Raw genomic sequence first — 15,624 nt, 5'->3', positions numbered from 1 at the left:
CATGCAAAAATATTGCACATTGCAGCATAACTTGATGCAGGAATTGGTAGTGATACCGCAGTGTTCCATTGACATTGCAGCTGTAGAATATTCATGTTAAAGCAGGAAGATATCGGAGTTTGAACGATTGGTGTATCTTTGCACCGAGGACCAGAGAACGGTTTCATCAGGTGTTAATTGTACAATAAATGAACTAAAACTATCACTTTGACATTGCAGAATGCCTCTGTATTTGGAAGTCAAATGTATGAGGAAAGTAAACGAGCATGGATGTACAGGGAGTTCTTGGGGTGAAAGTTGGATAGGGCGGTAAAAAAAGAGTGGAGAAGCTTGCCTTCATTACAGGGGAGCATTAACTATAAATGTGGCAGCAATCTAAAACTTTAGCTGGGCTTCCTCTGGAGTTCTGGTCAGCAGATATTTGGAAGGATGTGAAGGCTTTAGAGAGGGAGCTGAAGAGAGTCCCAGCATTCTACTTTGATTGGAGTGTGGCAGCCACAAAGTTGAATGGACTTGGATTGTTTTCTCTGGGACTCCAGAGGACAAGGAACAACGTGATTAGTATTATATAAAATTATGAATGGCCCTGACAGGGTCTATAGTTTTCCCACAGTGGAAATGTCAAATACTGAAGTGCACTGGTTTAAAGTGGAAGTTTAAAGGAGACTTTTTTCGAAAGGATGATTATTTAAAATATACTGATAGTGGCCAGGTACCTGCAATGCACTGAAGAGGGAAGCAGAAACAAGCGTGATGAACAGGCAGGTAATAGAGGGAGTGAAACATGAAGGTCTGTTGACGACACAGTGATTGAAGTAAAAATGCAATGCTAGAGAAACTCAGCAGGACAAAGTGTACTTTATAAAGAAACATAACCAACGTTTCGGGCAGATGGGATTCGTTTAGATGGGCATTGTGGTCGGTGCAGATTTGTTGGACTGAATGGCCTATTCCTGTGCTGTACTGTTCTATGTTTTATGTCTATATTCTGCTAACATCAGTGTTGGTAGTAGAACAATAGTCAGTAATATCCCCGCTGTCCGGAATCCAAGCAGCCGGCAGCCTCAAGTAAACGGCAAAAACATCAGGAGAAATAAATAGATAAAATTAGGAAAGTTGTGGTAAATCCACCAATCATGCAAAATGCTGTCTCATGCAACCGGCCAATTCACTTATCTGAAATCTACCAATCCCTATAGGTGTTGGGTGCCGGGGGGGCGTTTTACTGTACTTGTGCAATTGTAAACAGTTGGGGGATGCTTTTGGTTGAGAATATATTGAGCTGGTATTTCAGGCTCTTAGAGAAGAGGAGAAGCTTGTTTGCTTAATGAAGACCAATTCTTCTCTCCAGGAGGACTACCGCTCATCTGTCGCACAGTTTGATGGAATAAGTTTGACTCATCTGCGAGGTGGGTTCATGCAAATTGCAGCCTTGAGACACCATTCTGTGCTCTAGGTTTGGGAGCAAGGAGAGGGGAATAGTTTGGACATTCACAGTGGAATTATTATGTTATATTTTGATTCTCAAGTGATGCTTTTCATTCTGTCTTCCACTTACCTGGATTGTTCTATCCCCAAAATATCCTCTTCCAAAATTTGAAAGTTCTGAATTTATTCAAAGCTCGATCTAACAAAGATTACTAGTGTTTTGCAGTCACAATGTTACTAAATTCTTACTTTGATAAGCCAACACTGTTTGCAGATAATATAACAAGGTTCTTTTGACTAAGACCATAAGACATAGCAGCAAAATAGTCTATTCAGCCCATCAAGTCTGCCCCACCATTTCTTCATGACCTGATCCATTTCCCTACTCTGCCTTCTCCCCATAACCTTTGATGCCCTGGCTAATCAAGAACCACTCAGTAGCCCTTTTCACACCACCAACCCTCCTAGGAAACGAATAAACTTACCGGGCATGCTGCACCCGGGGAACCTTCCCCACTGCACCTTGAGTTACCTGGTTCATAGAGAACCGGGTATTTTAACGGGGGCCCACCACCAGTGGTGATGTCACGAGTGATATATTACATACTCACAGTGCAGTGAAATCATAACGGGAATAAAGCAGAAACACGCTCATGTTTAAAAGACCATGGGAAAAACGCGCACAGTTTTCTAAGACATATGCAATCAATGTATAAAAGACCGTGGGAAAAACGCGCACAGTTTTCTAAGACATATGCAATCAATGTATAAAAGACCGTGGGAAAAACGCGCACAGTTTTCTAAGACATGCAATCAATGTATAAAAGACCGTGGGAAAAACGCGCACAGTTTTCTAAGACATATGCAATCAATGTATAAAAGACCGTGGGAAAAACGCGCACAGTTTTCTAAGACATATGCAATCAATGTATAAAAGACCGTGGGAAAAACGCGCACAGTTTTCTAAGACATGCGATCAATGTATAAAAGACCGTGGGAAAAACGCGCACAGTTTTCTAAGACATATGCAATCAATGTATAAAAGACAGTGGGAAAATCTACCACAATGGGTTTCAGACAGTTAAAACTCAGGACAAACCCACAGACCAACTTGTCATTCCCCAAACAATAAAGCATACAACAATTTACACAGCATTACATTGTATTAGGTATTAAAATTAACCTTGCGATGATTTAAAGCACACGTATGCGCTAACAGCCCCACCAGCTGCGCTCTGACAGCCACGCTGACAGCGTAATAATATTTTACAGCATGGCCAGCTGCGCTCTGCGAGACTGTCGCAAGCTCGCAGGCACTAGCAGTATCTGGTAATTCGAGTAGACCATTCACACTGCCACCACGTGATTAATGAGTTAATTCGGTCAGGTTCTGACACTTGCCCTGCCTGGTTGGGACTTTTCCCACTGCACAATTACAGTATAGTCCCACTAAATTACCCAGTTCAACCCGCATGTACTTGGTGGTGTGAAGCTCTCCCTTAAATACACCGAATGACCTGGCCCCTACAACCACCTGTGGCAACAAATTCCATAGATTTACCACCCCCTGCTGAAGAAATTCCTCTGCACTTCTGATCTAATCGGCCCAGCGTTAAAAGAGGCTTGGCTGCAGACTCGACTCCATCTGAGGCAAACCAAGGTTTGTTCATCCATTCATACTTGCCTTTATTAGTTTGACCTGGATGATAATGTACTTCATGTACCTGTTTGAGTGAGGATGCCCAAGGATGACAAGTCAATTAGACCAGTTTTTGGTTTTGCTTGCTTTGAAACAGATTTTCAGATCCTTGTGATTGAATTCCTCTATGCCCCATCCTATTTCCCAATTTTTGTAACCTGTCCCTGTGCTACATCTGTTTTTAGTCCTGTACACATAGCTGCTCTGCTGCACTTCATTGCTAAGGATTTGTCAGGAGATGGCTCAGCTGCAAAACTTTGGAATTTCCTCCCTGAAAACTTTTCCAAGCTCACTGTAGGTGACACTTTCCAGCTTTTAATACTTCTCAATCTCAAAACACGCCACCTTCCAAGAGAAGTAAGCCTCAGTATTCCGAATTGTATCCTATTCATCCAAATAAATCAAACTTCATAATTGCAGCTGTAAATCTCTTTAATTTTCCGTTGATAAAAAGCAAATAAACATTTTCGTAGCTTTGCACTTCATAATGATGAGTAAAACAAAGCACATTGTAAATGATAATGATTCTCAACAAACAAAAACAGATTAAAATATAATGATTAATAATGAATAATAATGATAAATTCTCGAGAACTCACGTCGCTTCCATGGTCATTACAAGAATGAGAAGAGAACTCCCGGTCCGCTCGGATATTACGACATAAGATGTTATAATAACTATTGGTAACTCTAGAAAAATAATTAATCCTTAAAGGAAAAGTACAAAAAAACTACCATAAATCATAAACACAAGGTTTTATCCTCTACATTCCGGCCCCTAATTAATATAATAGACATTAATGACTAATACATAATAATTACTATTACAGATGCAAAAGTAAGTATGTTAAGTATCAAATTAAAAATCAAAACTTTCTGCTTCTTGTAAAAGACAGATTTTAGTAATAGGTTGATTTAAGAAACCAGTCTTGGTTTTAATCCGCACTTTCCGAATTAAATTGTTTTTGTCCGGAACTGTTTCCACAATTCTTCCCAACAATCAGGAATTTCTTGGTGCAAAATCATATAACCCTATAACAGTTTATGGGATGGAAACAGTCCATCTCAGCTTTTCAAGTCCTCGCCGGTTCACTCAAACAACTCCGCTAGATCCCTCCGCCCATAACCCTCCAACCCCCTCCGATCCATGTAAATATCCAGCCTCCTCTTAAATGGAAGAATTGACTCTGCCTTAACTATTTCCACCGGAAGATTATTCCATTCAGCCACCACTCTCTGAGTGAAGAAACATCCTCTAATGTTTCTCCTAAAATTTTTCCCCCTTACCCTCAACTTGTGTCCTCTTGCTTCAACCTCCCCTGCTCTCAGGGGGAAGAGTCTACTTGCATCTAGTCTATCTATTCCCTTCATAATTTTAAATACCTCCATTAATTTTCTCTCAACCATCTATGTTCCAAGGAATAAAGTCCTAACCTCTTCAATCTTTCTCTGTACTCTTGGTATTTTAAGCCAGGCAACATCCTTGTAAATCTTCTCTGCTCCCTCCCCACCTTATCTATATCCTTCCTATAATTTGGAGACCAGAACTGAACATAATACTCCAAACCTGGCCTCACCAATGCCTTAACCAGTAGCAGCATCACTTCCCAGCTCCTATATTCTATGCTATGATTTATGAAGGCTAACATACCAAATGCCTTCTTAACCACCCTGTCAACATGGGAATCCACCTTCAAGGAACGCTGCACCATAACTCCAAGATCTCTTTGTACTTGTGCATTTCCCAATGTCCTCCCCTTTACTACATATCTCCTATTTTGATTATTTTTTTCCGAAATGAAGCACCTCACCCTTCTCTACATTAAATTCCATTTCCATCTTTCAGCCCAATTTTCCAGACAAACCAAATTCCTCTGTAATCCCTGAAAACCTTCCTCGCTATCCACCACTCCCCCAATTTTCGTATCGTCTGCGTATTTACTTACCCAGTTAACCACCCCATCATCTAAATCATTAAGATAAATTATGAACAACAGGGGACCTAGCACCGATCCTTGAGGTACTCTGCTCATCACAGGCTTCCATCCTGTCAGACAGTTGTCCACCATGACCCTCTGCTGTCTCTCCTCTAGCCACCTCTGAACCCATCTTAATATTTCTCTATTAATTCCTAGTGACTGAAGCTTCCTTACTAACCTTTCATGTGGAATCTTATCAAAAGCTTTGCTAAAATCCAGATAGACTACATCAACTGCCTTATCTTCATCCACCTTTCTTGTCATTTCTTTGAAAAACTCAACAAGGTTCTTCAAACATGACTTCCCTTTCACAAGTGGGTGCTCCTGATCAATCCCTGCTTATCTAGATATTTATACACACCATCTCTAAGAATACCCTCCATAACTTTCCCTACCACCGAAGTCAAGCTTGCAGGCCTATAATTATTTGGCCGACACCTCGTGCCTTTTTTAAACAACGGAACTACATTAGCAACCCTCCAATCCCGCGGCACCACACCCTCCTCCAGTGATCGTTGAAAAATCACTGAAAGTGCCTCCGCTATTTGTTCCCTGACCTCCCTTAACATCCTGGGGAAAATCCCATCAGGACCAGGAGATTTATTCACTTTTACTGACCCTACCAGCTCCAAAACCCTCTCTTTACTAATCCCTATCTTTTCCATAACTAAGCCATTTGCCTCACTTATCTCACATAGTCCAATGTCCTTTTCCTTCATGAATACAGATGAGAAAAAAATAGTTTAATATCTCTCCCATCTGATACGGTTCCTCGCACAGTTCAACGCTCTCATTTTCCAGCGGTCCTATTCTATCCTTCTCCCTCCTTTTACTATTCACATTATCTGTACAAACCCTTAGGATTCACCTTTACCTTATCACCTCATACCTTCTTTTTGCCTCTCTAATTTCCTTCTTAAGATTTTTTCTGCAATCTATGTAATAATCATACATCTTATCCACTTGTTGCTTCTTAAATTTAGTAAATGCTCCCCTCTTGTCCTGAACCAACTTCCTTATTTTTCCAGAAAACCATGGTTCCCTTAGGCTTTTGGCCTTGCCTTTTGATCTGACTGGCACATAAAGATCCTGTACTCTCAATATCTCTTCTTTAAATGTCCTCCAAATCTCCTTGACATCCTTACCAGAAAAAAGATCAGTCCATATAATTTTCTGCAAATCCCTTCTCATTTCTTCAAACCTGGCCTTCCCCCACTCGAAGACCTTCAACCTCGGACTGGACCTAACCCTTTCCATATTTAAGTTGAAGCTAATGGACCCATGATCACTGGATCCAAAGTTCTCACCAATGCACACTTCCGTCACCTGCCCAATTCCGTTCCCTAACAATAGATCTAGCACTGCCTCTCCTCTAGTAGCCTCCTCAACATACTGCTGTAAAAAGCAATCCTGAACACATTGTACAAAGACTAAGCCATCCTGCCCTCTCACTGATTGTGTTTCCCAATCAATGTTTGGAAAATTGAAACCCCCAACTATCACAACCCTATTTCTACTACACATCTCAGCTATTTCCCTGTATATTTGCTCTTCCAGTTCCCTATCCTCTTTTAGTGGCCTATAATATACCCCTATATTTGTAGCCTCACCTTTCTTATTTTTTAGTTCAGCCCACAGAGCCTCGTGTGATGACTCCTCCAGTCTATCTTGCCTCAGCACCGCTGTAATATCTTCCCTGACAAGCAACGCCACACCTCCCCCTCATACCCCGCCAGTTCTGTCACATCCATGATAATGACAATGTCTCCACATACAAAATTGCATTTAGCTTTAGACCATTTTTGTCTTTCTTGTAATAATGAAAGATATTCTTTAATCCATCTTTTCCAAAATAAATCTGCAATAAACTGCACTTGTCTCCATTTGCGTCTTGCATAAATATCTTCTTTCTGAAATTGACCCAGAGGCATTAAAGGTTTAGATTTAAGAAGTAAGAGATGATTTGATGTAGGTGCCTCGATGTCATTCAAATAACTTTAATTATTGGACGACTATTTAAAATAGCTTCAGTCTCACATAATATTGTCTGAAGATTGTCATCATTCAGCATTTGATTATTCAAAATACAATTAAGAACTTTCTTGAATGATCTAATCGTTCTTTCCCACAAACCATCATGATGTGATCCTGTAGGCGGGTTAAATATCCAATTAATCTCCTTTTGAAGTAATGAATCATGAATTTGATGTTGATTCCAATTTTGAATTGATTTGTATAACTCTAGTCAAGCTCCTATAAAATTAAATCCATTCGTGTTTTGGATTTCATAGAAATTTCCTTTAACTCTCCTGGATTTTGAGGCCAATCATCTTGAGATTGTAGAAGAAATTGAGGACCAAAGACCCAGGTGTTGGCTCTTTTCAGAAATGGTTGAACTTTTGACCCTCGTGAACCCACGTCAGCGGGATTATCCACTGTTTTAACGTATCTCCATTGATTAACATGCAAAACCTTCTCGATCTCATTAATTCTGTTAGTCACAAAAGTGTAAAACCTCATGGTTTTGTTATTAATGTGTTTAATCCCTGAGCTACTATCAGACCAAAACACAGAATCAGCCAACTCCATCTGTATTTCCCTATTAACACAGTGTCCATTTTGCTCACCATTCAAGGTATGGTGACTGGCTTTAATGGCGCCACTCTGGCTTTTCCCATTACAAATCCACAATGTATGTGCTCTTGGTTATTTTGCAGTAGTAAATAACTGACAGGACCATAAACACCTTTGCTTACATCAGCAAAATGGTGTAATTGAGCAAATGTGACAATTCCAAAGTCTGCTGGTTTAAAACATATGTCGACTTCAAAACTTTATAACATTTTAAGACTTTCAACCCAATTCATCCAATCTTGTGTGATGTAATCTGATATGGCTTCATCCCATCCAAATTTTCTTCTGCATAATTCTTGCAGAATTTTCTTGGCTGTTAATACTACTGGTGCCAATATCCCCAAAGGATCATGCATTGAGCTTACAATCGAAAGAATACCTCTTCGTGTTGAAGGCCGTTCCTTCAAAATAATTTTGAATTTGAAAACATCAGATTGAACACACCATTGCACTCCCAGAATTCTTTCGACAGGTAGAAGGTCACAATCCAAGTCGAGATGTTTGATCTCCTTTTCTCTTTCTGCCTCACAGCCAACACAACTCGACTGTTGCTAATCCATTTCGTAAGGAAGAAACCGCCTTTATTACAGATCTCTTTTAACTCATGATAAAGATTTATTGGACATTTTTCTGAAACTACTGAACATAGAAAGTATTTCTGATGATGCTTATTGCTTGAGAACTAAATTGTTCTTCATTCTCTTCAGCACATTTCCTGAGAGCAAAATTTGCACAACTCAGTGATGAGGTTGCTTCGAATAAATGAGCTCTCATTCTGGATTCAATCCTATCTTTACTGTCATCACCATTAGGCCACCATAATAATGAGAGAAAATCACGATCTTCTGATGGTCCTTTCACTTGATGAAACCTCCTCAATATCTGCTGCAATCATCACAATGGGCTCTTTACAAAATCTTAGCAGAACGCCTATTAAAGTACTGGTTAAGTCTGGACCTTGTAAAAGTTGAGAATTCAATGAAACTCCTTGAAATGATGCCCCACAATCAAATACTACACATAGTTTCTCCTTTTGTGGATGTATAACTCCATGTTATACCATTTTCTACTATCTTTACGTTCCAAGATATCTTCAGATACCTTTTCCACATAACCCTTGGTTATCACATCTGACGTGACATTGGTAGATTCCAAATGAAAGGAAGGATTTCTTTTGAATTTTCTCTTCAAGTTCAGCACGCGTTGTTCTGCAATTATTTTATTATCTGGCATGCATTTTTTTTCTTTCTTTCAAAGGTAATGCTCTGCAGTAATGACTGTCAACATGTTTAACAGAATTTGAAACTAAATCCAGAAACTGTTTATCCTCCTTCGAACAGTCTTGAATATCTTTGTGACATTCAGGGAAATCAATTTTAAACTGTTGTTCCCATAGATCATGAAGTTTGACAATTGAAATTCCGTTGACATTTACATTCAACAACTCCTAATCATTATTCATTTTTCCTCCTAATGACCTATTAATTGTCCATCCGAGCAATGTTCTCACAGCATAAGATCATTTTGACTCCTTATTACTTCTATAGGTTTGAGAGCCTTTGGTACATCTAATCTGATTAACATCTCAATTTTAGCATCAATCTTGGATAATCAAACGTCTTTTAGATGATCCCACTGTTTGATATCATCCTGAGATGGAATATTCTCCCTATTTACAGGCATGGTTTTCTGAGTCTATACACTTCGAAGATCGCAAAATTCATTGGTATCCCATTCAGCAATCTGTAAACCTGAAACTATATTAGTTTCAATGTTCCTTTCATCATTCATTGTCCTCAACAAGATTTATGATCTTTTACTATGAAGATTATTAGAGTTTATTTATTAATTCAACAGTACAAAATGATGTGGTACTTCCTGGATCAAGAAATGCATGAATCTTCTTTTAGCTTTAACTTGTACAGGAACTATTGAGAGAGCTTTGTCACCGGCCACAATAAGATTGTTTATCTGAATGTGTCTTTAGTCTTGAATTCAGATTGTTTGACATCCTTCTCATCTTTACTTTGTTGAATATGCAATAACTTGGGATGCTTTAAACTGCATATATTACAACTGAGTCGCTTGTTACAAGTTTTGCTGGTGTGTCCTTTGCACAAGCAACCGAAACATATTTCATTCTTTAAAAAGGTTAATTTCTCATCATGCGATTTTTTTTTCTCCAATTGTGAATATTTTTCTAAAACATATTGTTTTCTACAATACAAACAGCTTTCCTGAACAGTTTGATCCTCTTTTACATGGTTTCCTTATCCTTTCTTGTGCTTGTATCTGATGGAGCAGTAACAACGGTTCTTCCCTTTGGTTTCTGTTGGACCGATGATTTAGACTCTTTACATCCTTAGGAATTATTGAAGTATCCTTAATATTTCCAAATGCTGGTATGGTGTAAACATGCACATGCCATTCCAAGAATTGTACAACATCCTCAAAGGTAGCGTCCCTTCCGGAAAGCTTTGGTTCTTGTAAGGTAAGTTATTGACAATAATCGTCAAATTAGCAAGCAAATTCAGCTCTTGCAAATGTCCTCCACTTCCCATTGCGTTACAACATCCTCTCAGAAAGAGTGGACATGCTTGCAAAGCCTTTGCATCCTCTGATTTTATTGCTGGCCAAGAAAAAATCTTGTCTACAAGGGCCCTTGCAATTTTATGTTTATCACATAATTATAATGTAATTATTCTTGGCAACTTTTGACTAATTCCTTCACCTGTCCTCCAGTAAACTGCTTCAGGTAATGCAGACGATCTTTGGCATTTCTAGTATTACTTTCAAAGTGATGTTCAAAGGAATTCATGAACGTCAGATATTATCATGGATTTCCAGTAAAAAGTGGAATTACCTTCTTGGGTAAACTGTGTGAACCTTGTTGCTGCACTAACGTAGCGGAAATTTCATTTTGTTTTGCCATTAGTGATAATATATTGTCTTGTCCACCATGGCTTGTGACTGGTTGTCTTCTTGTCAATGGAGTTGGCTGAATTTGAACTGGTGCCATTGGTGTTGGATTTTGATATGTAAATGATGGCATTGATGGGGTTCCTTGGTATGGCTGTGATGGCATTAGTGAAGATCCTTGACATTGGTGGGTCTTCAGCAACACGTGATTGAGACACCAGTTGTTGAGTTGAACCTGGTGGAAATGGTCTTCTTTCAGGAAGATTCATAAATTGTGCACTCGGTTGCTCGTTGACATTCGAGTACTAGCAGCGCTATCCATGGCTCCTTGCTCAAATATACTAGTTTCTTGAGGCTGTGGTACCCATTGACCTGCTGGTGGCTCCTTGTGTACTTCAGGATGAGTGATGGATCTTGCAGAAGCCTGAGCTAATGCTTTTACTCTGGCTATCTTCATAGCATATTGTTCCTCAAGCTCTAGTCTTTTCTTTTCTCTCTTCAATAATCTTTTTCATTCCTCTAGCTGGAATTGTTGTTTCTTCATTTCAGCTTCTTGCACAAGTTGCTTATTCATTTCAGCTTTCATTCCTTCTGTTTTTTCACAATCTACTCATGTCATGCACAGATAGTAGCCAAGTCTGCTTGCGCTTTAGCATGCATAGCCAATACGCTTGAAGCAGGCGAAGTTGTACTTGCTCTAGATGTCTTTGAAGATCTTCCTACACTCATACTCTCATCAGGATTCACATTTGGACATTCAGATACCACTCTATCTTTAGCATTTCACTCGGTACAGCACCAGTGGGGTTTTGCAATGTACATTCATCGGTTCCAGTTCCACTAACTTCCAAACCAGCCAGTGAGGTCTGCAATGTCGTAATGGAGTCTTCTTGCTGCTTGGTAGTTGAGGCCACTTCTTCTCTGGTCACTGACTCCAACCTTCCATCAAGCCTTATCCATCCATCTTGCTGGCTCAACTCACGATCAGACAGCTCTGTGAGAGGAGCTGTTTGCTCAAGGTATTTAGCTCGACAAGACTTCTTCTCCATATCGGATTCTTCACACTGCAGCCTGTCTTCTTGGAACTGTAAACAAATTTGTACCTTGCCTGGTTCCTTTAAGAGTATTCCTCGCTCTCTTAGTCCCGTGTTCTGTAGTATTCTGCACAAACTGGCTGCGTTATCTATGTTTATAGAACACAGAATCTGGGCTTCCTGCCAATTTGCCTGGTAGCTCTCTTTGTTATCTCCAAGGTCAACAGGTGTCCTGCAAGGCTTCTTCAATTTAAACTGCACATTTGCCGAGATGTTCTCATAGGAGCTTCCAGAATTTTCTACAGACTTTCTTTAAATCTTCTTTCTTCCAAACAAATTCACAATTTTATAAAGCATTTTTCTTTGAATAAATTGTAGGTGACATTTCCCGGCTTTTAATATTTCTTCATCTCAAAACACGTCACCTTCCAAGAGAAGTAAGCCTCAATATTCCGAATTGTATCCTATTCATCCAAATAAATCAATCTTCATAATTGCAGCTGTAAATCTCTTTAATTTTCCGTTGATAAAAAGCAAATAAACATTTTCATAGCTTTGCACTTCATAATGAGGAGTAAAACAAAGCACATTGTAAATGATAATGATTCTCAACAAACTAAAACAGATTAAAATATAATGATTAATAATGAATAATAATGATAAATTCTCGAGAACTCACGTCTCTTCCATGGTCATTCCAAGAATGAGAAGAGAACTCCCGGTCCGCTCGGATATTACGACATAAGATGATATATTAACTATTGGTAACTCAGGGCGTGGCAAGATGGCGTAAGGAACAGATGTGCCTTCCAGTCCTCTCCTGACTCTTTGTTATTGTTTTGTCTATAAGTGCCGGTTAAAACTTTCTAAAAAATTTATAAATAGTTAGAGGTGTTGAACTAGCTTCTAATGGTACAATTGTTGAAAAAAAGTAAAAGAAAACGGCAACAGATCGCTAAGAAATTACATTTTCCGAAGTTATCTGAGCCTACCTGTTTACAAGAAGCCAGGACTCAGCGTGGAATGGATCCAAGAGGAGAAGTGCAGGGTTCGGCAAAGGAGCTCCGCTCTGTACCGGTAGGGCTCTTTAAAAATGGCGCCCGGTAGCCTTTGGAACAAAGGGCTAGCCAGGCGCATGTATTTCAATCAACGCCCGCTATGAGCACTGTCACTGAACTTTTGACAGCTGAAACAGCTGGGACGCCGCCAGCTGAAGACCCGACTTTAAAGAGACGTCCACCGATTGATGTAGCGGTGGCGCTGCGAAATGCACCACCAGTTATGAAGACTTCATCAGACCTTGATGTAATGAAGGCTTTTGATGTAATATGGGTTAAGGATAACTCTGAATACCAGTCTTCTGATACTGCTGAGGAGGTTGTGGCAGGGGTTTCTACACGGAGTCATATTGCAAGAAAAGCAGTTAAACTAAGGGAAGGAATAGAAGACCCTTCGGTTATTCAGAAACAGCAGGACCCTATTTTGTCTGAATCTATTCCAGTTGATATGCTTATCAAGAATCTTGAATTTAAGTTATCTTCTTCAATCAAAGAGATAGGTAAATTTTTGGTTCAAGTTAATACTAAGCTTAATACCTTGGTGGATATTAATACTCAACAGATGGTTGATTATGGAGCTTTTAAGCTTGAAATGAATGAAAGACTTGATGTTTGTGACCAAGGTATAGTTGAGGTACAAGATCAAATACAAGACGTAAATAAAACAATTGAAACTTTACAAATCCAGAATAAAAATTTAGCGAAAAAGGTTGACTATTTGGAGAATCAGTCTAGACGGAATAACGTAAAAATTGTTGGTTTGCCAGAAGATATAGAAGGACCAGATCCAAGAAAATTTTTTACTGAATGGATTCCACAAGTGTTAGGACAAGATAAGTTCCCGGAGGGCTTAATATTGGAACGTGCTCATAGAGCTTTGAGAAGAAAGCCTTTTTCAGGACAGAATCCAAGACCTGTTCTGGTTCGTTGTTTAAACTATTATGATAGAGAGACAATTTTACGTGTGGCTATTAGAAATGCGCAACAAAGTAGATTTCCTTTGATGGTCCAGAACAATCGTTTTTTTTTATCCGGATTTGAGTCAAGAAGTTATGTCTCAACGACGTGAATTTAATCTTGTGAAAGAAGTGTTATGGAAAAAATGATATAAAGCAACATTTAGATACCCTGCAGTATTGAAGATTTTCCAGGATAGATGTCAGCCAAAATTTTTTGATAACCCTAAAGAAGCTATGGACTTTGTTCAACTGTTACCAATCACGCAATTCCAGGAACGACGTAGTCCTCCACGGTCTCCAAAGAGAGTAGAGACACAAGATGGGAATCGAATTTCAAGAAGAAATGGAAGCAATGGTGGTCGGAGTGACAAAGCTGATTAAAAAAAAAAAGAATTTTTTTTTCTCAGGAAGATTTAAATAATGATGATAGTTTAATGTGAAATGGGAGTTAGGAGAGGGAACTGAGTGGGCATTATTTTCCAGAAGTCGTCAGCTACGTGTGAGTTATCTCACACCCAATATTTTGTGGGAGTTACCGCATTGTGCGGTTTAGATAGGAGGAGGTAGCAACCTCTTACCTGTTTTTTTTAATTAATTTTTGGATTAAGGAGTGAAGTTTCTTTTTATTAAAAAAAAATAATTTCCTTTTTTTGTTGTAGTTTTAAGAGGGGATAAGGGAAGGGGGTCTTTTTTTTTCTTCTTTTCTTGGTGTTTTTTTTTTCCTTTTTTTTCTTGTTGTGGTGTTGTAAGAAAGGTCTAAACTAAAGTTTTTTTTTAATGTCCAGGGTTTAAATAATCTTATTAAGTGTAAGAAAATACTTGTTTACTTAAAAAAATTAAAAGTTGATGTGGCTTTTTTTTCCAGGAAACTTAATTAACAGATAAGGAACATGTGAAACTTAAACGTGAATGGATTGGATAAGTTTTTTTTTTCATTTAATTCAAAGGCAAAAGGAGTGGCAATTTTGATGTACAAGAATCTACTATTTCAGTTACAGAATGAAGAGAAAGATGGTGGAAGATTATTAAAACTGAATTGTACAATCTTTAACGAGGCTTGGATTTTGCTTGATGTTTATGCTCCAAATGTTGAGGATATAGCTTTTGTTGTGGATATGTCTTTATTACTTGGACAAGTAAATTCTACTGTGATGATTGGGGGAGATTTAAATGTGGTATTGGAGCCTCTATTGGACAAGTATCCAAGAGTAATAAAACCATGATATAATAATCAAATTGCTTTTTTTTTACACATACTGTTTGGATTTGTGATTGATTGCAACAGTTTTGGAAAGGTACTCAATCTATTTTTAATAGTTTATATAATATCTATGTTGTATTAGATCCTGATTTATTTTTATTAGGGAAAATGCAATCATTAATTGATTTAGGTTTAATTGATTATTAGATTTCTTGTATTTATTTAGCCTTAGTGGTGGAAAAGAAATGTATAGTACTTATTTGGAAAGATAGAAATATACTAATCTTAGATAGGTGGTATTTAGAGATGAAGTCTTGTTTAATTATGGAAAAGATATTCTTTTCAATTTAAGATAGGATGTCTTTTAGCTGAAGTGGACTTCATTTGTTAAGTATATGTAATTAAGTTTGACTTAAATATGTTTTATGTGTGATATTTTAGATTTGATAACTTTTTTTATTAGTATTTTTACTCGTTATTTTTCTTTTTGTTTGTCTGTGAGATTTTTTAATATATATATAATATTATTAACCTCATTAATTCTTCACTTTATTTTGGGGGGAGGGGTGGTTTTTTTATATATAAATTTTTTTTGTGGCCGTATATATGGGGGGGCGGGGGGGTTAGACTAATCTAAGTTAGGTTATTAATGTTGTGTTTTTAATAATTTATTTTTCATTTTTCTTTAAATGTAATTTTTTCTGTTTTATTCA

At 38.2% G+C, this 15,624-nt stretch overlaps 1 protein-coding gene across 4 annotated transcripts in view; it reads left to right on the top strand.

Moving 5' to 3' along the window:
- nhej1 (nonhomologous end-joining factor 1) overlaps positions 1-15,624 on the top strand; it is a 406,931-nt gene that overhangs the window by 92,284 nt on the left and 299,023 nt on the right. The window contains exon 6 of one of the 4 annotated variants that reach the window (XM_069935936.1): positions 14,658-14,946. The exons of the other annotated variants lie outside the window; for them this stretch is intronic. Within the exon in view, the coding sequence (XP_069792037.1) occupies positions 14,658-14,933 (276 nt within the window). The 3' untranslated portion in view covers positions 14,934-14,946. Of the gene's footprint in view, positions 1-14,657; positions 14,947-15,624 lie in introns of those variants that run through there. 4 annotated transcript variants of the gene reach the window in all.

The sequence above is a fragment of the Narcine bancroftii genome, chromosome 4, assembly GCF_036971445.1.
Source record: "Narcine bancroftii isolate sNarBan1 chromosome 4, sNarBan1.hap1, whole genome shotgun sequence".
Classification (NCBI taxonomy): domain Eukaryota; kingdom Metazoa; phylum Chordata; class Chondrichthyes; order Torpediniformes; family Narcinidae; genus Narcine; species Narcine bancroftii.
This window is presented reverse-complemented; position numbering and strand designations above follow the sequence as displayed.